This window comes from Patagioenas fasciata, chromosome W, assembly GCF_037038585.1.
Source record: "Patagioenas fasciata isolate bPatFas1 chromosome W, bPatFas1.hap1, whole genome shotgun sequence".
In the NCBI taxonomy this organism is placed as follows: domain Eukaryota; kingdom Metazoa; phylum Chordata; class Aves; order Columbiformes; family Columbidae; genus Patagioenas; species Patagioenas fasciata.
The window spans coordinates 49,947,027-49,971,452 of record NC_092559.1 but is presented as its reverse complement, the minus strand read 5'-3'; the positions used below and the strand labels follow the sequence as shown (position 1 = coordinate 49,971,452).

The following is a 24,426-nucleotide window of genomic DNA, read 5'->3' as shown; positions in this document are numbered from 1 at the left end:
CCTCGGAGCTTAGGTGCGGCTTTAGAGGTCCTCCAGTAGAGAGGTAACTAAAATAAAACTTGCTCTTTGCAATTGCATTTGTGGCCTCTGGCTCTTCTTGTGATGTGCTTGTGCACACAAATGTGTACAGGATAATTATGTTTATGCCAGATAAAGACACTTTGAGTTGGCAAAAAAAACCAAACAAACCCCACCCCCCAAAAACAAAACAAAACACAACACAACCCAAAAACCCCCAAACAACAACAAAAAAAACCACACAAAAAACCCCCTGTCAGAATGGGGAGCAATTCTCAAGTACTGCTATAAGCAAGAAATTTGTTATGTGATTGTAATGTCCCATATCCTGTCACTGTGCAGCTTGTGTGTTACTTTTAAGCTGGAAAGTTTTAGTGTGGTCTGATTGAGTGGCTTGGTGACTGCTTCTTGCTTTGGGTCCCTTTCATGACCTGTATTATGGTTGCTGGTCTTGCTGAACAGGGTTGTTGTAAATGTTCTCTTTGCATTTTTAAGTGGATGGTGGTTTGTGTCAGTTTTTGTAGATAAAGTATTCTGAGGTGTGGGAAAACTAGATTTACTTAGGTTAACTTTTTTTCCGGTCTCTGTATTCTTTCTGTCAGTCAGAAGTATAATTTATTGGTGTTTAAGTACTTTTGAGAAAACTGTTGTATCTATGTATTGAGTTTATGTTGCAAGGTTTTGGTAGTGAAGAAGACTCTGTGTTGGTCCATGGTATCTTAAGGTAATCTAAATCTGAGCTACTGTGTTGTGTCTTGTCCAGCAAAAGGACTTCTGTGAGCGTACATCTATATATTTCAGGGAGCTGATCCACTGAAAAATAACACAGACTTAAAAAACCAAAATTGTTATTTTGAAGGATGAGGCCTGCCTGGACCAGCTCGCCATGCTGCTGTATATGTTTCAGGGCTAGTACAAAGAAAGTGATGAAAACATCTAGGAAAATCATATGAGTGGAATCAGCGGGATTTAGATTTGCTTTTGGAGAATGGCTGTGTGAATAAGTAAATAGCTTATGCTTGTTCTGTGATAACTATATGTAAATCCACAGTTACTCTATAGCAGCTGGCATACTGTAAGTGAAGATAACATTATTATTATTTTTTTTAAAGTTATCTTACACTCCCTGTGGGGGAGATGATGCAGCAGCAGCTCCCACTTCTGTAGCAGTTGCACACAGATGCAAGAAGAGGTGTGGCTCTGCCTCACTCCACCCTTCTCCAACTAGAAGCCTAGTTCTGTACTACAGTGGATGTGCATGTGACTTGAGTCAATTTAGGAACATTAATATTGTCTTCTCATTTGGGACTAGAGCAACTATATAGGTATTTATTAGTAGTGTGTGAGAGGACTCAAGTAGAGGCTTGTTAAACATGCCATAAAGTGACTGACTTAACACTTCGATTAATTTTCCTTATTTTTTTTTCTGAATTTGCAGTTTAGAAAAGTGCATTGAATTTACTGTTTTCAAGCATGTTCAATGCTCAGGCTGTAAGAGCATGTGGCAGGATGCAAACCCCCCTCTCTCCCCCCACCTCCTTCAGTATGGAAGGAGTAGGCACATCTCCCTCTCTCTCTGCTACTTGAGGCTAACAGCTTCTTTTGTTTGGCCCCAGAGCACCCTGGCCAGGGCCATTAGGAGAAGGGAGTGCCAGTGAGCCCCTGGGTGCCTGCAGCCAGTGTGGGGGATGTTTGGAGGCTTCAGGGGCACCCCACAGCCAGTGTGGGAGTGCAGAGAAGCTTCTAGAATGCCTACAGTTAGGTCTGATCAGCCAGTATAAAAACGGGATTCTCGTCGAGACTCCGCCCATTGTTGCGGGTCTCTCGGAGCACGAGCGAGATGCTGCTGCTGAGAGCCCCTCTCCCCAGGATGGAGACTACGCTTGCCTTGCTGCCACGTGTGTGAGTAAAACTTCTCGCAGGACTGCAAGTATATTTATACTTCCGTGCACATATGCACGTGTAACTTTCTGTGCTCAATATGAACACATGTAAAATTAATCCTCGCATAATTGCGGGTGTATTTTTCTCCCGTGCTTCCACATAAGCACGTGTAACTTTCTGTGCTTAATACAAGCATGAGTAACTTTCCGTGCACGTTTGCACGCGTGCTTTCCGTGCTTAATACAAGCACGTGTACTTTCCGTGCACATTTGCACGTGTAACTTTCCATGCTCAATACGAGCACGTGTATAAATTATTTCCTCGCACAATCGCGAGTGTATTTTCCTCCCGTGCTTCCACATAAGCACGTGTAATATTCCATGCACATTTGCACGTGTAAGTAAATTAACCCTCGCAGGATTGCGAGTGTATTATAAATTTACTCTCATGGAATCGCGAGTATACTTTCCGCACTCACTACGAGTACGTGTATCTCTTTAAGAATAATCCTGCACCGTGTTCATACAAGTGTGTACTCTTCCTGGACTCAGAGACTGCTCCGGCATTGTTTTGGTGAAGCCACGTGCATGCACTCTGTGGACCGCCTGTTATATTAGTTGCTGCCCCTTAATAATTTTCCTCAACCGATATCTGAACCTGTATTTAAGTCACTTTTGGAGTGCTAAAACCCTGTTTCTCACTGGTTTAATAAAAGTTGTTTTGTCAAGAACTATTAGGATGTATTGAACTTTTTGGCACTTTGTCTTTTTTTAATCATTTGCTGTAGCCCATTCTTTTCTCTCATCAGTTACCTAACACATCACTTTTTTTCAAATTAAGATCAAAGCAGCTGTTTAATGTGGGATTTTTTAATGTATGTGGGGTTTTTTTGGTTGTTGTTGTTTGGTTGTGTGTTTTTTTTTTTTTTTTTTAAGCTATATATCATATATTCTTTGTGTACCCCTCTCAAGAGGCTATATTGTAGATTGTGGATACTTACTTTCATACTTCTTACATTGTCATGTATCAACGAAATAAATAAATTTGAACTAGGAACGGGGAGAACCTTTTGCTTTTTCTGACAAATTGGACAGCCAGGCTCTTGGTGATTGCATACTTTGGTTAGCCAGTTTTTCAACAAAGTAGATTTGATGAGCATGAATAATAATGTTTGCTCTACTTGTGGCTTATGTCCTAACATGCAATGCTTCTGTTTAATCACTTCAAAGTGAGGATCAGATATAACATTGGTGCATTACTTGATGAGGTCGGTCACCTCACAAACAGGCATGTAGAAAAGTAAAAATGTTTAATGCCTTATTTGCCTCTGTCTTTAACACTGATGATGGGCTCTGGGACTCCTCGAGCCCTGTGTTGGAAGACCATAACTGAGGGGATGATAAACTCCCAACCGATCCTGAACTTGTTCAAGACTTGTTGCTCCAGCTGGATGCACATAAATCTATGGGACCTGATGGGATTCATCCCAAGGTACTGAAAGAGCTGGCCGATGTTATCGCAGGACCTCTCTCCATTATTTTTCAATGGTCTTGGGAGTTTGGAGAGATCCTGGTCAACTGGAAGCTGGCAAATGTCCCAGTTTTCAAGAGGGGTAAGAAGGAAGACCCTTGTAAGTACAGGCCTGTCAGTCCAACTTGAGTGCCTCGTAAAATTATGGAGAAGGTTATTCTTGGAGTTTTTGAAAAACACTTGAAAGACAATGCAGTCATTGGTCATAGCCAGCACAGGTTCACAAGGGGAAAGTCCTGCTTAACCAACTTAATTTCCTTTTATGACAAGGTCACACATCTAGTTGACCAAGGGAAGCAAGTAGATGTGTGTTTTGGATTTTAGTAAAGCTTTTGATACAGTCTCTCGCAGTATCCTTCTGGACAAAATGTCTTAGCATATAGCTCGACAAGTCCATAATATGATGGGTGACCAGTTGGCTGACAGGTCATGCTGAAAGAGTTATAGTAAATGGGGTTACATTAGGCTGGCATCCAGTCACCAGTGGGGTTCCCCAGGGCTCAGTTTTAAGACTAGTGCAGTTTAATGTTTTTATAAATGATCTGGATGCAGGAATCAAATGTAATGAAGTTTGCCAAAGATATTAAGCTAGGAGGAGCTGTGGACTCTCTTGAAGGGTAGAGAAGCATCACAGAGAGATCTTGATAGACTAGAGAGCTGGGCAATCACCAACCATATGAAGTTTAACAGGACCAGGTACTGGATTCTGCACCTGGAACAGGGTAATCCTGGTTATATGTACAATTTAGGAGACAAGGCTGGACACAAGCCCTGCAGAAAGGGATCTGAGAGTTTGGGTTGATGGCAATTTGGATGAGTCAACAGTGTGTCCTGGCAGCCAAAAGGGCCAACCAGGTCCTGGGGTGCAACAAGCACAGCATAGCTAGCCGGTCAAGGGATGCAGTTGTCCCCCTCTATGCTGCACTGGTGTGGCCCCACCTCAAATACTGTGTGTGGTTATGGGCACCTCAGTATAAGAAGGACATCCAACTATTAAAGTGCATCCAGAGGAGAGTGACCAAGATAGTGAAAGGTCTTATAGAGCAGTGTAGGGGAAAGGGACCTGGGGGTCCTGGTGGACAGCAGGATGACCATGAGCCTGAACTGTGCCCTTGTGGCCAGGAAGGCCAATGGCATCCTGGGGTGTATTAGAAGGGGGGTGATTAGTAGGTCAAGAGAGGTTCTCCTGCCCCTCTAGTTTGCTCTGGTGAGACCACATCTGGAATGTTGTGTCCAGTTCTGGGCCCCTCAGTTCAAGAAGGACAGGGAACTGCTGGAGAGAGTCCAGCAGAGGGCAACAAAGATGATTAAGGGAAGGGAGCACCTCTCTTATGAGGAAAGGCTGAGGGAACCGGGTCTCTTTAGCTTGGAGGAGACTGAGGGGTGACCTCGTTAATGTTTACAAATATATAAAGGGTGTCACGAGGATGGAGCCAGGCTCTTCTTGGTGACAACCAATGATAGGACAAGGGGTAATGAGTTCAAACTGGAACACAAGAGGTTCCACTTAAATTTGAGAAGAAACTTCTTCTCAGTGAGGGTGACAGAACACTGGAACAGGCTGCCCAGGGAGGTTGTGGAGTCTCCTGCTCTGGAGCCATTCAAGACCTGCCTGGATGCTTTCCTGTATAACCTCATCTAGGTGTTCCTGCTCCGGCAGGGGGATTGGACTTGATGATCTTTTGAGGTCCCTTCCAATCCCTAACATTCTATGATTTCTGTGATTCTTGAGGACAAGACTTATGAGTAATGGATGAGGTCACTTGGCTTGTTCAGCTTGGAGAAGAGAAGGCTGAGGGGTGACCTCATTGCAGTGTACAACTTGCTGAAGGGGGGCAATGCAGGGAGAGGTGCTGATCTCATCTCTCTGGTGGCCAGGAGTAGGACATGAGGAAATGGAATGAAGCTGCATCAGGGGAAAGTTCAGATTGGATATTAGGAAAAGGTTCTTCATTGAGAAGGTGGTTGGTCACTGGAACAGGTTTTGCAGGGAAGTGGTCATGGCACCAAGCCTGTCAAGAGTTCAAGGAGTGTCTGGATGATGCTCTTAGTCATATGGTTTAGTTTTAGGTACTCCTGCAAGGAGCAGGGAATTTGATCCTTATGGGTTGCTTTGAACTCAAGATATTCTGTGATGTTGCGACTCAAAATAGTCTTACTCTTAATAAATCTAAACTCGGCCTGCTGGATAGTGAGGGAATTAATTGAAGTGGGTTTGTGTGTGGTTTTTTGTGTGTTTTTTTTTTTTTTCCCCCCTAAAAATATCTTGTACTCATTTCAGTTTGGCAATGGTTTAAATAACTACTTCAAACAAAGTTGCGATGTGAAAATAGCACTGGCATTTGCCTGTAGTTTCCATCTGATTAAATGGAAGTGACACCAGTAGATTAGGATGAGATTAAGACAGTTCGCATTGCAATTGTGTTAGTTTAACTTGAACAATCTTTTAACACACTTGTTTAAATGTGGCTGACATACCATAATTACAAATCTGCAAGCCTTGATTATAGAATTCTAAGTCATGAATCTATGGGGAAAGTGTATTGTGGTTTTTTTTGTCAGGCAACCCTTTTTTAAAACCTTTTTAAAACTATAGAATCTTCCTAAGATGTTATTTTACCTGTAGGACTGGTATTGATGCTGGGTTTTTTTTCTCTCTGTAAAATATCCTCACATTGCTAAGCAACTTCCATTGTGATTTCTCCCCCAGTACAGAAAGTTCTGTAAGTTACACAAAACTGTTGGTTTCTTTTAAAATATAAATGTAAACAATTATTTTAATTTTAATTATTTTACTGGTGGGTTCAGGATACATTTTGTGCAGGTGAAGTATTGCAGGGAATGCAGATATTTATTTTGCTCCATAGTGACTATTGCTAATTCAAACACAGAACTGTTTAATTTTATTGGTTACTCAAGAAAGTTTCTATTTTTGGTGTAAATCACAAATTTTCTCGATCTTCTTTCCACCATATGAATCATGGTCACTTTGTTGCTTGTTTCTGATTGGCCACAGGCACCAGTCCTGATTCTTACCCTTAATATATTGATAAGAAACTCATGTCTCCTTTCTTTATTCCCATAATAATTAGAAGATTGTATGCAACAACTGCTTTTTAGCTCAATTAATGGGAAGGACTAGGATATCCTATATTATATGAGTATTGAGGAATGATCTGCAGAGCTGCTCAGCTATACTGAGTCAGCATGATAAAGCTATTTAATGTTTACACTGCATGTCCAAGAGCACAGGGATTCAGGTGGGGTGAATATATTGCGTGCACTGTCAGATACAAGCTGTGACTCTATCCAAATTAAATAACCCATCTCAGAGTGCAGGACCATTGTGCAGCTGTTGTCTAGGGTTGTCACCAGCTCAGTCCTGGAGTCTTAACAGCTCAGCCCGTAAACTTGGGTTCAGTGCTAGCCAAAAGTGGTGGTTGTGGTCCAGAGCTACTTAGATGATACATTTTAAGTACCTTCTGTAGTGCTTCTGGCATGAGGATTAGATATAAGAAGTCCCATGTTGGCCCTGTGGTTGAAGGCTGCTTCAGTTTTTTTGACTTAATAATTTAGTCTCCATCCCATGTAAAAACTGCTTTATGTGAACTCTTTGAGAGAAGAGCGGACCTGTGTTTACACAGTGCTGTCTGAGTTAACATCTCAGGCATACATAGTTGCCAACCCAGATAATTAGTTTAAGGGTAATTGCAAGTTGACTCTAGTTTCCAGAAACAAAGCTACTTGTTTGAAGGGATTCCTACTTCCCTGTGTTCTTCAATGCATTCTTTCTTTTAAACCTCAGGAATACCACAGTACCCACACAGATTTTTTTTTTTTTAATTATTTAATTATTTTTTTAAAGCTGCGAGAAGAGCACAGTGGTTGATGTGAAAACTGCATAGTATTTTTTGTGCTTAAAAAAAAAAAAAAAAATTTCATTTGTTTTACCTTTTGAGCAGACCTGAACACTGGTTCCTTTATAGAAGCATCTCACAAATTTAAGTTAATAATGGTCAGACCTTTAAAAGATTGCCTTCTTCACATCCCTTCCTCCATCCTATTACCTCTTCTAAAAAAAAATAAAAGCCTCTAGTGAAACGCGTGATGCTGCATCTGATTGGTTTTGTGTTTACAATTATCTTCTGCCTCCTGAGGCAAAACTGTATTGTGATTGACCATAGTAATCTATTGATGTCATAATCTTAATTGATAGAACTATGTCACACATCAACTAGGTTTATCACCATAGGTGTCAGTAGTGATTCTGTGTTGAGGAAGGATTTTTTTTTTTTTTTGAGCAAGTACATATGTGAAACTGGCTTTGCCACATTACATTCTTTCAGCAACCTTTCAAAAGTTTGGAAATACTGTAGTTGCAGTTGCTTGGCAACCCTAGTTTGGTGCCATTATGCCAATGTGTAGTACTATTGTTTTGTTTTTCATTGTACATATTTTTTTTCATGGCATTCTCAGCCATGGCATGGAGCCACATATTCAAATATGTGGATAAAACAGTTGCTAATTCATGCAAAATTATTATTTACATGTGGCTCTATGGGAAAAACTAAATTATTATATTAAACTTATGGTAGCGCTTTGTATACAGAAGATACTGCACTAACAACCCTGTCTTGACATCCTGTCTTGAATTTGAATTAAGTATTATTAAATTATATGTACCATATAGGTGAAAATCTCATTCAGGATCAGGAGGCCCATTGTATTTTCTTTAAATTGTATTCAGTCTCTTTCCTGATGCATTGTGAATTGACTACACACATATTATGACTTCAGTTCTATCTAACTATGATCACTACTTTGATACTTCCAGTTGGTTAACCCCAGATTTTAGGGGAGGCGGGAGAAGTAGGTTCTATGCCTTTTCTCCAAAACAAAGGTCTTGACTGAAGATGATGACTCTCTGGGGTTATAGAAGGGAAAATGAAGCTGTCTGTGGTAACCCCAATTGCCACAACAGTGACCCTGTTTTTTGTTTTTTCTTCTCTAGAAGTGAAGTTCTCAGGTTCCTTAGCATTTATAACTTTCAACTTCTGTCCTGTTCCATTCCATATCCTCCTCTCCCAGAATTTTTGCCAGTCCAGAGCCTCTTCAGGATGGGCTGGTAGACTTTTTACTTCTCTCTAACTCTTGTCTTCAGTCTATCAGAGATGCTCTTTCAGTTTTCTTGGTTCAGTACCCAACCTCTTTTCCCCATGCCATCCAAGTTGCTTCTTTCAGTACATCAGCAAATATTTCATTTCCGGCTAGCGTCTTTCTGCTTTTCGAGTAGTCCATAAATTAAGAGCTTTCACTCTGGTTGCATCTGTTGAATCCTTCCATTCCTCGCTCCCTCTCTCCCCCTCCATGCTCCCACTGGCTGCTGACATTGAATGGTGCCCTAACCCAGCAGACTTTCTCAGCGGGGCAAAAGGGGAACTTCAGCTATTGCTATGGCAAGAATGTAAAAAAAACCTGCAAGAATATATTGCAAGAGCAGGAAAATGAGAAGTGAAGACAATGTGAAGCCCTGGAGATTCAGAGAAATCTCAAATTAAAAAATGGTATAGTTTTCCTTTTTTACTAATAAAAGAGATGCTGTAAAAATGTTAAAACCAAGTCATTTTAAAATTAAAATAATTTTCTTACTTAAAAAAGCACAACTAACTGATTTTCATAGTCTTCACGGTAGTAGTCCCTGATAAATGCCAAGCCTGCAAATTTAACCTGAAAATGTCATGGTAACTCAGTTCTGTAAGCTGTAGATGCAGGGAGGGGTATGTGTGGTAAAAGTAATGCGTATACTTGTGTGTGGTTACATCTTGACTCTTTTAGAGAAAGTTAATATTTTATGTTGATTTTGTCACTGTCAAGAAAATGAATGCATAAATTTGAGATCCTGTCCCAATCAGAAAGTAGTCAGTTACTCATGGCTAAGAAAATATGGCAGTTGGTGATAACTCTGTCAAGTATTGTATTTCTTTCTTTCTTCCTTCCTTGACTTTTCTTCTTAGGCCTTGGCCTGTAATGTGTGTGCGCTTATGTATCTTCAGTGAGACCAAGAATGTGCATAAGTTGCAAGATTTAGGACCTGATATTTTAAGCTCCGCAGGTAGTGATTTACATAGCACCAATGTTATTGCAGTTTTTGAATTACTTCTGCTATAATTGTGCATAATATTAATACAAGGTATTTATTATACTGTAACAAAAAATACCATGTACAGTTACACTAGTATGGATTTTTAGGTTTTAACTAAGTCAGAATAGCTATTTCACTATCTGCTCAATACATCCTGTCAGCTTTGGGTTTTCTGTGTGCTTAGGTTGAATCCATGGTATTGTCACGGAACAGTGATTTAGTGTCCTGTTTGCCACAGAGCACTGTTTAGATCACTTAAAGAAAAGTGTGACTTAACAGTTTGATGGCAAGGTTCACTCTATTACTTACTGCATGGAGGAAATATGCCAAACAGAATCGGGTGAGAGTTGTTTTAGAGAGATTTATATGGGGACAGGAGACGCAAAAGGGTAGAGGAAGGCCCTCCTATTGAGTCACGAGGTTCAGAATGGACCCTCTTGCTTTCTGAACTCCTTAGAGAGGAGTCTAGGTGTGGCTAGATCCAAACTTAGTCCCAGGTTTGGTCAGTGGTTCATGCCTAAGAGACATGGAGGGTAAGGGAACACAGGTAAGGGATTATATGTGTTTATGGCCAAAGGATTCTATGTGTGTACCTGATTCCTTATACTGCTTGGGTAGGATTTCAAAGTTTGATCATTTGGCATCCCAACCTGCTTAGAGGTCTGGTGCCAGGTTGCTCTAGAGTCTGGATCCTTGGTCTCTTGAAGCAAATTCTCAGGCATCAAAGTACATGGAAATAAAAAATTTAATGGAGTAGTACAGCAACAGGGCTGACTCAAGCTGGATGTCTTCACAGAGGTGCCAAACTGAGAAGTCCCTGGGTAATAATACCCTTACAGACTACCTGCTCTTCACACAACAATTCAGTCCGATAGTAATATTTGAGTCTGGGGTCGTCTTGCTTCTCACTGGATTCTTTCACTGACCTCAGGATCTTGTTTTGTTTAGCTGCAGACATTGTCCATAGCTGCTTTGCGCTGGCCTTGAAAGTGTTATTCTGTTCAAACGTATCCTGTTTTGCTCAGCAAAGTGCAAAACAGGCCTTATCTTGCAGGTGTCCATGATGGTCTGTAGCTGCTTCATTTTCATTAAGTAGATAAAAGTTTGGTGAATATGAGCAGAACTTTACAAGGTACAGCTTAAGATCTCAGCAAATTTAGCTTACTAAGTAACACGAAGCAGACAGTATATTAAAAATCATATGACCTTATAATTTGAAGAGATTCTTTCTATTTGAAATGCACTTAAGCTAAATGATTAATGTTAAATTGGGCTCATCCAGTGATCTGCGATTAGTAAATTCACAGAATCACAGAATGTTAGGGATTGGAAGGGACCTCAAAAGATCATCTAGTCCAATCCCCCTGCTGAAGCAGGAACACCTAGATGAGGTTACACAGGAAGGTGTCCAGGTGGGTTTTGAATGTCTCCAGAGTAGGAGACTCCACAACCCCCCTGGGCAGCCTGTTCCAGTGTTCTGTTACCCTCACTGAGAAGAATTTTCTTCTCAAATTTAAGTGGAACCTCTTGTGTTCCAGTTTGAACCCATTACCCCTTGTCCTATCATTGGTTGTCACCAAAAAGAGCCTGGCTCCATCCTCGTGACACTCACCCTTTACATATTTATAAACATTAATGGGGTCACCCCTCAGTCTCCTCTTCTCCAAGCTAAAGAGACGCAGCTCCCTCAGCCTTTCCTCATAAGGGAGATGCTCCACTCCCTTAATCATCTTTGTTGCCCTGCGCTGGACTCTCTCCAGCAGTTCCCTGTCCTTCTTGAACTGAGGGGCCCAGAACTGGACACAGTATTCCAGATGTGGTCTCATCAGGGCAGAGTAGAGGGGAAGGAGAACCTCTCTTGACCTACCAACCACCCCCCTTCTAATACACCCCAGGATGCCATTGGCCTTCTTGGCCAACTTGATCATTTCATGATTGCTGTGCCCAAGACAGCCTCCAACCATCACATCACCCACAAGTCCTTCTCTGTTTGCAAACAACAGGTCCAGTGGGGCACCTTCCCTTGTTGTCTCACTGACCAGCTGTGTCAGGAAGTTGTCTTCTGCACACTCCAGGAACCTCCTAGATTTTTTCTTTTCTGCTGTCTTGTATTTCCAGCAGACATCTGGTAAGTTAAATTCCCTTTTGAGAATAGGGGCTAGAGATTGTAAGACTTCTCCCAACTCACTGCAGAGTATTTCATTGGCCTCTTCATCCTGGTTGGGTGGTCTTTAACAGACTCCCACCAGGATATCTGCCTTGTTGGCCTTCCTCCTGATTCTTACCCATAAGCACTCAAGCTTATTATTAGTGTCATTAAGCTCTAGACAGTTAAAGCACCCCCAATATACAGAGCTACCCCACCACCTCTCTTTCCTTGCCTATCCTCTCTGAAAAATTTATAGCCATCAATTGCAGCACTCCAGTTATGGGAGTCATCCCACTGTGTTTCTGTGATGGCAACTATATCACAGTTTTCCTGCTGCACAATGGCTTCCAGCTCCTCCTGTTTCTTGCCCATGCTGCATGCATTGGTATAGATTTGCTTCATTTGGGTTACTGCTCCACCACCTTTTTGTGGGGAGAAGCACTAATTCCTATGAGACTGTGCTTCTGTGGTTTCTAACATCAATAACTCTTGTGTCTTTGCTACTATGTTGATCTCCATCCCCTACCTCCACTGAGATGACTGACTGAAGGACCTTGCTAGCACCCCATCCCCCAAACACTGGTGTGCTGCCACCAGATTTAACTCTAGTGAGTGTGGTTTTATCCGTTTCCCCCTTTACATGTAGTTTAAAGCTTTTTCAGTGAGCCCTGCTAACTCCTGTCCAAGGATCTTTTTCCCCCCTTTGAGACAGGTGCACTCCATTTGTTCTCCCGATTACACCAGTCTCGCAGCCAGGTATTGATCTGATGGGTCTTCCTGTATCTTCCCTCATCGTACCGTGCAACTGAGGGGACAGAGGAGAACGCTACTTGTGCTCCTGATCCCTTAACCAGTTATCCCGAGGCCCAAAGTCCCTCTTGATTGCCTTTGGATTTCCTATTGCAACCTCATTGCTGCCCACCTGAAAAATCAATAACAGATAATAATCTGAGTGCCTTACCAGGGCAGGAAGTTTTCTCTTCACATCTTTAACCCTGGCCCCAGGGAGGCAGCAGACTTCCCTAAGAAGTGGGTCCAGTCTGCATATTGGGCCTTCTGTTCCCTTCAGAAGGGAGTCTCCTATGATAACAACCTGCCTTTTTTTCTTTATAGAAGCAGTTTTGATGGAGGGTGTAGACCAACTTGACCTCTGTGACATCTTCAACTTAGTTGAGCCATCTTCCTCAGTATCGTTGTTTCCACTTGCAGAGCCTCATACTTGTTATACAAGGAAACCTGGGAAGGTGGGATAGTTACAGCGGAGATCCTCCTTCTGTGCCAGGCAGGGAGATGTTGCCATTGTCCCATATCCCTTGAGTCACTATGTTCTGCCATGTAGAGAGAGGATAAGGAGTCATGTATCATGCACCCTGTCTGCCTGCTGGGCCTGCCTTAGACTACTGAAGTTACACCCTACCTTCCCTATATGGCTCTTGCTGATACTTCTCAACCTTCCTCTATCTGGACATACCTCCCACAGGTGTGCTTACTGCTGCCACCTGGTATTGGTGTAAAGGCAGGGCACACCCTGCAGCCCGACACCTGGGTGGCAGTGTCTTCCCACTGGATCTGGGTCTGGGCAGCTGTATCACTTGAGCTGGATGCTGACCTTACAGAAGCCATGGCTTTCTGCTGTATGGATACCATTGCTCCATAATCAAGCTGGCAAAGCTTCTCCACCCTCCCTGTGTGCCCTTCTGCACAAACTGCTACACCATGCTCTGTTTGCCTGCTCTGGTCCCAGTGGTCCTGGTCACTACCACTTCTTAGGCTGCTTTTTATAGGCATGGGGGGTGGTCACTGTTTCTCTGGCAATGCCCAGTTCTTGTCAGTGTCTCCCACAAGAGAGCTGCCAGTTCCTGGTGGGTCTCTCTGCTGCCCTGGCATTTCCCTGACTCAGAAAAACTTTCACTATGCCAAGATCTGTTGCTCTGATGCAGACCAGGTCAGCTTCAGAGCAGCTCCCTTCAGCAACACGTTGTAATGTATGCCAAAATGTTTTATCTTGAGTGCATGAAGGACTAGAATTTCTGTTCTGTGAGCAGAGTTAAGATTTTTCTTTTAAAAAGGTTGAGTACTCTTCTGTCCTATTTGTGTACACCTAAGTTCTGTTTATAGAGTACTACTGAAAAACAGGCTCATTTTTACCAAAGAGAAGAAAAAGAACAGCATTTAGAATTGCGTTTAGATTCTGAACTTTGGCAATCAGATTTGAGAGAACTGGTCGCAGAACTGACAATATTTCTTAACCCAGTGTGCCTTTCAATGTACGGAGCTTTTTGGTCATTAATGTTTATTTTCAGAGCTATTACAGGATGTAGGATATTGTGTAGCTGAAATAAGGTTAACTGTAGGGTTTCAGATGGATACTAGGTGACATAATTGTTTAAAAACAAGAGAATATTTTAACTTGTGGGCTGAGAAAAAAACAGTTTAATACTTGAAATAAAATAATAAATTATAATTAAAAGGAAAATAACAGAGATATAAATAAAACCGAAGACAGACAAGTGATGTAAATGAAAGTAATTGCTTGCCACCAACTGACCAATGCTCAGCCAGTCCCTGAGCAGTGACCCCCCCCATCAACCTCCCCCTAGTTTTATTGCTGAGCAGATTGGACACTAGGAAAAAGTTCTTCACCCAGAGGGTGATGGAGTACTGGAACAGGCTCCCCAGGGAGGTAGTCATAGCCTCAGGCCTGTCAATATTCAAGAAGAGACTAGACGATGTCCTCAGACACATGGTGTGAATTTTGGTGTTGTCATATGCAGGGACAGAAGTTGGACTCGATGATCCTTATGGGTCCCTTCCAACTCAGGACATTCTGTGATATCATATGGAATGTCCCTTTGGTCAGTTGGGGTCAGCTGTCCCAGCTGTGTCCCCTGCCAACTTCTTGTGCACCCCCAGCCTACTTACTGGTTGGACGGTATGAGGAGCCAAAAAGGCCTTGACTCTGTGTAAGCACTGCTCAGCAATAATGAAAACCTCCCTGTAATATTAATACTGTTTCCAGTACAAATCCAAAACACAGTCCCATACTAGCTACCTTGAAGAAAATTAACTGTATCCCAGCCAAAACCAGCACAGGTAAGTATAACTACGATAGGTAATCTACATAGTTTCCTTTTTTAATTTTCAAGTTCTTGCAGTTAAAAGTTAGTTACTGAAGATTATATTTTATATGATACTGTAGAATGTCTGCTAAAGTTATGCCTGTAGTAGTTTTTATGGTTGTAGGTTTTTCCATCTAGAAATGAGTGATGTACTTAAGTAAAACGAGTTATGATCTGTCTTTTTCTGGTACCTACTGAGCTATTCTTAGTCTGTTCATTGTGTATGATTACACCATAGATGAAGATTTTGGTTTAGTAATCATTTTAACCTGGGAGGGGTCACACCCCCCCTCCAAAAAAAACCCACCCAAACAAACAATCCAAAACAAACAAAAAATCCACCACACAACACAAAAAAAACGCCAACAGAGAATCTTACTTCTAGATTGACAAAGGGTGAAGGCAGAAGAGAGGAACAGAAGTATCATGTGGGTATCTACTGAAAATTTTAAGGAAGAGATGGTTAAGGGATAGTATTACTCCATTATAAAATTTCACTTTCCTTTTGAAATCAACACCTTGCTTTAATTTAGCATCTCTCAAGCTATGTATTCAATAGAAGTAGTTTCATGGCATCTAGAGGAAGGACCTACTACAGAAAATGTTTTCAAATCAAAACTTCTTAATAGCTTTAATATCAGCATCCTAATCTTATGAATGATAAATGGAACATTAAATTGGACAATTCTGATTACTGAACAAAGTGCAATGGAAAAAGTGTCATAGAAAGCAGTCTCATACTTTGGGTTTCATGTAATGTTTTCAGTTTTGAAAGCAGAATATTTCAAGTTCTGCTTCTGAAATGTACAATTAATACAGAAGTAGAAGTATGTAGATAAATATGTGTGTAATTATTAAGCATCTAGATCTGAGAAAGGTGGGCAAAAAATCAAGTTAAAATTTAGTTCTAAACTAGGCTAGAACATGCAGTCCTTTACCTCTTTACAAAAGTAAGCCAACTTGAATAGTGGTCAATTTGAAAACTTAGTGTGCATAGAGGGAGATCTGAGAGTGAAAATGTAATGTGAAAACATAAGTAGTAACAAACATTGTGCCTTTTGTTCTAGCTAAAAATTAAAATAATTTAAAATACTGGGTTTAGTGATGCAAGTTGCATTTAGTTTTGATGGCATACACTGTTTAGTAAGTGAATCGACATTAAAATTGCTTTTAATTGTATTTTCCTCTCTCTTTTCTTCAAGGGAATTTTATATTTTCATTTAAGAAAAAAATCAGCTGTCTCACAGGTTGATTAAAATCAACTTTTTTGGAACCTAAAAATAGCAAAGCAAATAAGTGTCTGGAATTAAATCAAGTAACATTGTTCAGTCAACGCATCCTGTATTAAATCAATATTTGCTGATGCTAATACTGGAGCTGGTTTCCAGTAGCTGGATTTACAGCCCTGATTTAGTATCTTTATTAGTAGTAATTGGGCTATCTTTTCCCACTACTACTTTTCAAAGCCAATATTTGGCTGACTTGTAGAAACTGACCTAGATGATACCTACACTATGTGCTCTACACACTGCTTCTTTATAAGACTGAATCACACTAATGGTGTGATTCCACAGGGGTTGAAACCAGTTCAGGTGAGTGTTGCCACAGCCCAATTTAGATCAGCTGTTGTGGAACCACAGCTTAAGGCTATTTTGGCAAAACAATTTTTCATGATGTAAACTCTGTCAAAAGCAGGGAGAGGTTCTGCTGTTGCAGTATCAGCATATTCTCTTGTCCTGGTTTTGTTAAAAACAATACCAGTTCTCTTTTAGTGACTTTTGTTTCAGCTAAGTTCTTCTAGGTGGCTGTACTTTTCTGAGTTTTAGCCTGCATATTTTTCCTCGAATGCTGTACTTGGTGCTGATATGAGACCAATGGAATGCTGAAGAAGCTCATGTTTAGATTTATTACTATGGTAGCCAAGAAAGACTGAAAAGTTTTCCCACATTGCCTTGTGAGAGGAGTGTGTTTGAGGAGGGGTGGATGGAACAGGTGACTAGAACTGACCAATGGAAGTATTCCATCCCATAATCATCATACCCCCTATATAAGAGGGTGATCGCGAGGGTCAAGCTCTCTTCGACTATGGCCGGCATCTAGAGAGGACCCTGTCTGTCTGCCTGTGATTCACAGGTCTCAGGCCCTGCATCCCTGCAACCAGTTTCTGGTTTACTGTGAAGTCCCGCCCATGACTTCTGGGGGCCTGAGCTGCACCTGCTGGAGCCACAGCAGCTCTGCACACCCAGCTCTGCCGCTGCTGGAGTGATACCAACTCCACATCGAGCACTTGAGATTGGTTTTGTATATTTTGTATATATATTCTCTGTTTATTAGTACCATTAGTAAAACCCTTTAAAACTCTCCAACTTGAAGTCTAAGTCTCTCTTCCGTTCCCCTTATCTTTCCGAACTAAAAGAAAGGGGTGGTGGGAAAATGAGGGGATAACAGGGGGTGTCTGCCACGGTTTATTGCCACCTTGCCTTAAACCTTGACATATCTCTGGATTTTTTTTTCTCAAGATATTATTGCAGTGGTGCTTTTGTGGCAGCTTCAGTTCATAAAAGGTTCTTATCAACACGGTACTGTCCATCCTCAGCAGCACTTCTATTAGAGCACTTAACTGTGACAAATTAGGAATTAATTTGCTCTGATATACTAACATGGCCAAAGAAGCTCTCTACAAGACCTTTATTCTCTTTTTATTTGTATAATATTCTTTGCTTCTTGGATCTGGTTATGTTCTTTTGGCTGTTGAGTTCTCCTTAAACAATCTTATCTGATACAGGCTGATCTGATATAGGCTTGTTCTTGTTAGGGGAAGGCTTTTCTTTGGCGTGCTCTCAGGTTTGCACTAGCATCTCAATGTTTGTTTTGATCTTGAATTAGCTAATCAAGAATTACTTCATAATTCTCCAGATCCTGAAGGATGTTTTGATTTGAATCTAGCATTATGAAATTCAGCATACACATAATAAACATATGTAACTAAGTAGAAGATGTAATAGCAAAATTGCAATAACAACAAATAATTAGGCCTGATAATGGAATTGCAATGAAAAAAAAAATACTGCAGGACATCAGACTAGACTACCTTAATATTTCCTTCTGACCTTCAAAATTTCTTGCATTATTCTTGAATCTATGCTTGCTAGCAAAAAAACATCCTGCTTCCAAATATGGGTCCATTATTAGGATTTAAAGATGGATTCTTTTCGCTTTGTAAAATAAGGACATAAAGAAAATTGCAGTAATGTAAATTCTGGAACTGTTACTTTTGTCTATAACTCCTAAACCAGCATCAAAGTAAGTGGAAAAAATACTCTAAGGAACACAAGAATATGAGGCTACTATGTTATTTGGGAATTTTACTTTTTATTATTTTGTATGAAAATTAGTATGGGGAAATATTGTGTTTAATGGCATGACATGGAGTTGCAATCAGGAAAAAAAATTTGGGGACCAGAGTTTGTGAGCCTGAAAGAGCTTTTTTCTTATCCTTTACGCATGATAACTTTTTCAGAGTTGCTACTAAGAAGAATGTCGGTTTTTAAGGTAGGTGCAATGGTGTTATTTAGTAGTGAATAGTAAAGGGGAAAGGCCACATAATGATAAATGCCAGTATAGGTCATGCACAAAACTATCAGAGTCTGGATGGTAATGAGAAAGTCTGAAAAATGCTGATCTAAAAGTTGATGATTAGAGTGTTGCCATTGCAGATATCTTAATGTTAAGTTTGTTTTGGCTACCTATGATGTGAGGAATTTTTTTCAGAGAGAGAGAGAGAGCTTTTGCCTCTGTATTACTGTCATTATTAGCAGTCATCTTGATCTACAAGGCAGCTGGAACAGACTGCCCAGAGAGCTTGTGGAGTCTCCTTCTCTGGAGACATTAATAACCTGCCTGGACGCATTCCTGAGCAATCTGCTCTAGGTGAACCTGCTTTGGCAGGTGGGTTGGACTAGATGATCTCCAGAGGTCCCTTCCAACCCTAACCATTCTGTGATTCTGTGAAATGACATTACACACTACTTGAAGGTATTTTCAGAGACCAGTGACAAAAACCTTCAAAGAGAATAGTCTTGATTCATTCAGAAATTGCCTGATCCACTTTGAAATCAATCAGTTCCTCCAATGACATCTTCATTTATTTTTCTTTTAGAGCACTTTGGAAGTTGTTAATATTTTAGCTTATAAAGAACTCAGAGGCTCAGAACTAATGTGCACACTTTTCACAGGATCAAATTTCTTACGCTAAAGAAAATTATATAATACCAGGAGAGCTTGCTCAAAAAACTAAGTTCTTCAGGAAAAATATCTGTAGTTACACACTTTAAGAATTGCTTTTAATTAATAGTAGGTTGATGCAAAAGTAATTGTAGTTTTTGCATTGTTGAAATTTGCTGTTTGATATTGGAATACATTATTAAATAAATGTGGTTATGTTATACATAATTTTAATGCACTTTTCTTGCTTTGTTTTTTTGCTACTGACTTATTACTTGCCGTTTATTTTATATTTATTTTAGACTATGGAAATTATGTTAGACAAAAAGCAAACTTGAGTGATTTTCTTATTCAAGTTCAAAATGGGTCGTAAATCAGTGGAGACAACTTGCAACATCAGCAATGCATTTGGCCCGGGAACTGCTAACACACGTACAGTGCAGTGGTGGTTCAAGAAGTTTTGCAAAGGAGATGAGAGTCTTGAAGATGAGGAGGGTAGTGGTCGTCCATCAGAAGTTGACAAAGAACAATTGAGAGCAATCATTGAAGCTGATCCTCTTACAATTACACCAGAAGTTGCTGAAGAACTCCACGTTGACCATTCTACGGTCATTCGACATTTGAAGCAACTTGGAAAGGTGAAAAAGCTTGAGAAGTGGGTCCCTCAGGAACTGACCAAAAATGTTTAAAAAATCGTCATTTTCAAGTGTCATGTTCTCTTATTCTATGCAACAACAATGAAACATATTTTGATTGGATTGTGATGTGTGATGAAAAGTGGATTTTACATGACAACTGGTGATGCCCAGCTCAGCGGTTGGACTGAGAACAACCTCCAAAGCACTTCCCAAAGCCAAACTTACACCCAAAAAAAAGTCACGGTCGCTGTTTGGTGGTCTGTTGCCGGTCTGATCCATCTGAGAAGTATGCTCAGCAAATTTATGAGATGCACCGAAAACTGCAGTGCCTGCAGCTGGCATTGGTCAACAGAAAGGGCCCAGTTCTTCTCCACGACAGTGCCCGATCGCAGGTCACACAACCAGTGCTTCAGACGTGGAACAAATTGGACTATGAAGTTTTGTCTTATCCGCCACATTCACCTGACCTCTCACCAACCGACTACCATTTCTTCAATCATCTCAACGGCTTTATGCAGGGAGAATGCTTCCAGAACCAGTAGGATGCAGAAAATGCTTTCCAAGAGTTTGTTGAATCCCAAAGCATGGATTTTTATGCTACGGGAATAAACATATTTCTTGTTGGCAAAACTGTGTTGATTGCAGTGGTTCCTATTTTGATTAATAAAGATGTGTTTGAGCCTAGTTATAATGATTTAAAATTCACAGTCCGAAAACATCCATAATTACTTTTGCACCAACCTAAAATTATCTTAGAGGGCCACAGTTTTCAGAGGGTTTTTTGTTTTCAGTGGTGTAACTTTTTCATATAATAGAACCAGATTAACACAATTACTTGGTTTAATTGCAGATTGGCAAAAGAAAAAGTTATGTATGAAAAAGAAGCAAAACAGCAAGAAGAAAAGATTGAAAAAATGAAAGCTGAAGCATATGATGATTATGGAATTAAGAAGCAGGTAAACTATCCTAGAAATTGTTTTATAAAATTCTTCCTTGCTTTGATTTAATTATAATCATCCTTAAATAAAATAATCTCTTGTATGTTATTCCAGACTGTTATATAAGTACTAGGCTAAGATCCTGTCAGTTTTAAAAATCATAATATCCATTGGTAGAAACTTCCTTTTCTTCAGAACTGCTACAGTATAAGGACACTGGGTATGGATTGTTTAGCACTTGATATCAGGATGGTTATCACTCACTAACAGTGGGTATGGTTGTCACTATTACAAAAAGATTAAATTTTTTATGGAAGGTTCTCCATAAAGGATAGTCATTGCAGACAGTTGGCACATGCCCTTTTGGAAGGAGTGTCAAGTTTTCTTTTCACTGAGAGAAGGCTTGGGTTTGGGAGATTCAATTATATTCTTTACAGAAGTGTGTCATATTTGTGTTTAACTGTGGCCTTTATATTCTTTCAGCTAAATATGTTATGTTTTAACTGTGTCTTCCCAAGCATTTCTCAGATGTTTTAAGTCTTCACAGAAACTGAAACTGTAAATTAAAATGATTTTCACTTGTTTCAATAGTCTGGTGACTTTGTTATAAAACCTACTGTTCTCCCATCTTCATTTTCAAACAATGGAAGAATAGGTTAAACAAAGCCCAATATAAAAATAAATAAAAACAATCTAGGAGAAAGCCTTTTAAGTTTTGTAGTTTGTTCTAAAAATAAGTTCAGATTGCAGTTCATGTGTACATGTCCTGGCATACTTTCATTATGCCATGAGAAAGAAATACAAATCAAGAATTTGTATAAAAATAAATAATTGTATTTATAGAGCTGAGCTGTCTTCTCCCTCACCATAGACTGAGACAGAAAATATTTTTGAAGATCTGCTGTGCTAACAAAAACATATGAATGCAATTGCTGTTTTTAGTGTCCCCTGTTCATCTGATTATTTGACTGCACTGTGGTATTTCCACAGTGACCTGGCAAGATCTCAGCAAAGGCAAAAACTGCAGAGGCTGAGAACTTCTGCTGTGAAATGTTGCCAGGAGCAACCACAGGAGACTTAAATGGCCCCTAGGGAGCGTGAGTGACCAGGAGCAGGGTGAACAGGGTGTGGCGGTTTGCACAGGCAGGGTGTGCAGGAAGGGCACTGCAGGCTTGCTTGTAGGTCCACAGCCCAAGGAAGTGCTCTAGCTCTCTGCCATAATGGTGAGCACTCACCTCAGAGTTAAAACCAGTGCTCCTGCAGAGAAAGCTCTTGAGGTGTCTCGTGCTTTCACCCAAATAGAACCAGTAAAGGAGACTTCAGTACAGGCAGTAGGTTGCAATGAGTGCCCAGACCCTTCTCCTGAAGAAAAGGTAAGTGCCTGCATAAGTTGTGCACAGGTTGATGATCTGATATGTCTGGTGGATGAGTTGCAAGAAAAAGTTAAAAGGCTGCGCAGTATTAGAGGAGCGAAGATGGAAATAGGTCGGTGATTTCAGAACCATGCTTCTGTGGCAGACACCACAGTGAATGAGTCACCTTGGACCCTCATGACCCACAAAAGCAGGACTCTACTTCAGTTCCCACCCACTAGCATTGCAAACAAAAGCAGGTATGAAGTTTTAATAGATATAGCCACCCATGAGCAAGGTCTGTAATGAGAAATGGTACCAGCAACAAACAGTGGATACTGCAAAAATAAATGATGAGTGCTTGTAGTGGGTGACTCTCTGCTAAGGGGCACTGAGGTAGCCCATCTGCTGGCCTGACAGGGAGTCACGAGAGGTATGTTACCTCCTGGGAGCTCAGGTTCGAGATGTTGGCAGGAGAGTGCCACAAATTGTCAAGAGCACAGACTACTTATCCACTGCTGCTTTTCCATGTAGGCACAAATGATGTGGCAAGCCAGAACCTGGGCAGAATCAAGGAAGACTACAAGGCCCTTGGGGCACAAGCAAAAAGTATTGGTGTCCAAGTTATCTTTTTTTTCATTTTACCTGTTAGATGAAGGGGTGCAGCTAGAAATAGATGTATAATGCAAATCAACTTCTGGCTTTGTGACTGGTGTGGTCATGAGGGCTTTGGCTTTTATGACAATGGGACATTCTATGATGACTGTAGCCTGTTAGGGAGGGATAGGATTCACCTGTCTAGAAAAGGCAAGGGAATCTTTGGCAGCAGGCTGGCCAGCTTGGTAAGGTGGGCTTTAAACTGAAGGAGGTGGGGTCTGAAGTGGCAATGCTCATGGAATTGCATCCAACTGGGGAATAAGTCAAGCCAACTGGAGCAGCAACAAATATTCTTTAGCTGCCCCCCAAGATGAGAACCAGAAGGCAAACCACCTCAAAGGTATGTATGGCTCTGGTGGATACTTCTGCACCTCTCATGGGAAATCCCCATATGCTCAGTTACTTTCCTGAAGTTCCTATACACCAACACACACAGCCTGGGGAACAAAAAGGAAAAATTAGAGATCTATGTGCTGTCACAGGGCCATAACCTCATTGAAATTACAGAGACATGTAAGAAAGATAGGCCAACAAGGTGAGGTGGAGGAGTTGCATTTTATGTGACAGAGCAATGGGAATATATCAAACTCTGCCTAGGGGGAGATGAACAAGTCAAGAGCTTATGAGTAAAAATTAAGGGGCAGGCTAACAAGGGTGACACTCTTGTGGGTGTTTACTACAGGCCACCTGATGAGGAAGTTGATGGGGCTTTCTACAGACAGCTGAAAGTACTCTCACAAGCAGAAGCCCTGGTTTCCATGAGTGACTTTAATCACCCTGGCATCTGCTGGGAAGACAACACAGCTAAGCACACACAATCCGGCAGGCTCCTGCAGATCACTGATGATAGCTTCTTGATACAGGTGGTGGAGCCACCGATGAGGAGTGGTGTGCTGCTGGACCTTGTCCTAATAAACCAAGAAGGACTGGTTGGAGATGTAAAGGTTGGGGGCAGCCTCAGCTGCAGTGAGCATGAGATGGTGGAGATAAGGATCCTGTGTGGAAGAAGCAGGGCAATAAGTAGGACTACAACCATGGACTTCAGGATGGCAAACTTTGGCCTCTTCAGGGTCCTGCTTGGAAGAATCCCATGGATTACACCTCTGGAAGGTAGAAGGGTCCAAGAGAGCTGGCTAATATTCAAACATCATCTCCAAACTCAAGATCAATGCATCCCTATGAGCAAGAAATCAAGTAAAGGGAGTAGGAGGCCAGCATGGATGAGTAACGAGCTCCTGTCAAAACTCAGATGGAAGAAGGATGCTTATGCAATGTAGAAAAAAGGGACAGGCTACTTGGGAGGAACATAAGATTGCTGTTGGAGTATGCAGGGATGTGGTGATGAAGGCCAAGCTCCACTTGGAGTTAAATCTGGCCAAGGATGTCATGGACAACAAGAAGGGCTTCTTAAAGTACATCAACAGCAAAAGGAAGTTTAGAAAAAATGTAGGTCTGCTATTGAATGAGGAGTGTGTTCTGGTGGTAGAGGATATGGAGAAGACTGAGTTACTGAATGCTTGCTTTGTTTCTGTCTTTACTGCTATGACAGGCCCTCAAGAATTCCGGACCCTGGAGGTAAGAGGGAAAGTCTGGAAAAAGGAAGACTTTCCCTTTGGTTGAGGAGGATCAGGTTAGAGATCATTTAGGCAAACTGGACACCCAAAAATCCATAGGCCCTAATGGGATGGACCCACAAGTACTCAGAGAGAAGGCAGATGTTACTGATAAGCTGCTCTCCATCATCTTTGAAAGGTCATGTAGAACAGGAGAGGTAC

General features: G+C 41.1%; 1 protein-coding gene across 1 annotated transcript in view; it reads left to right on the top strand.

The window, feature by feature from the left end:
* Positions 1-24,426, top strand: part of LOC136114631 (tubulin-specific chaperone A-like) — a 49,768-nt gene that overhangs the window by 1,383 nt on the left and 23,959 nt on the right. The window contains exon 2 of the mRNA XM_065860046.2: positions 20,555-20,660. Coding sequence (XP_065716118.1) covers positions 20,555-20,660 — 106 coding nt within the window. The remainder of the gene's footprint in view (positions 1-20,554; positions 20,661-24,426) is intronic.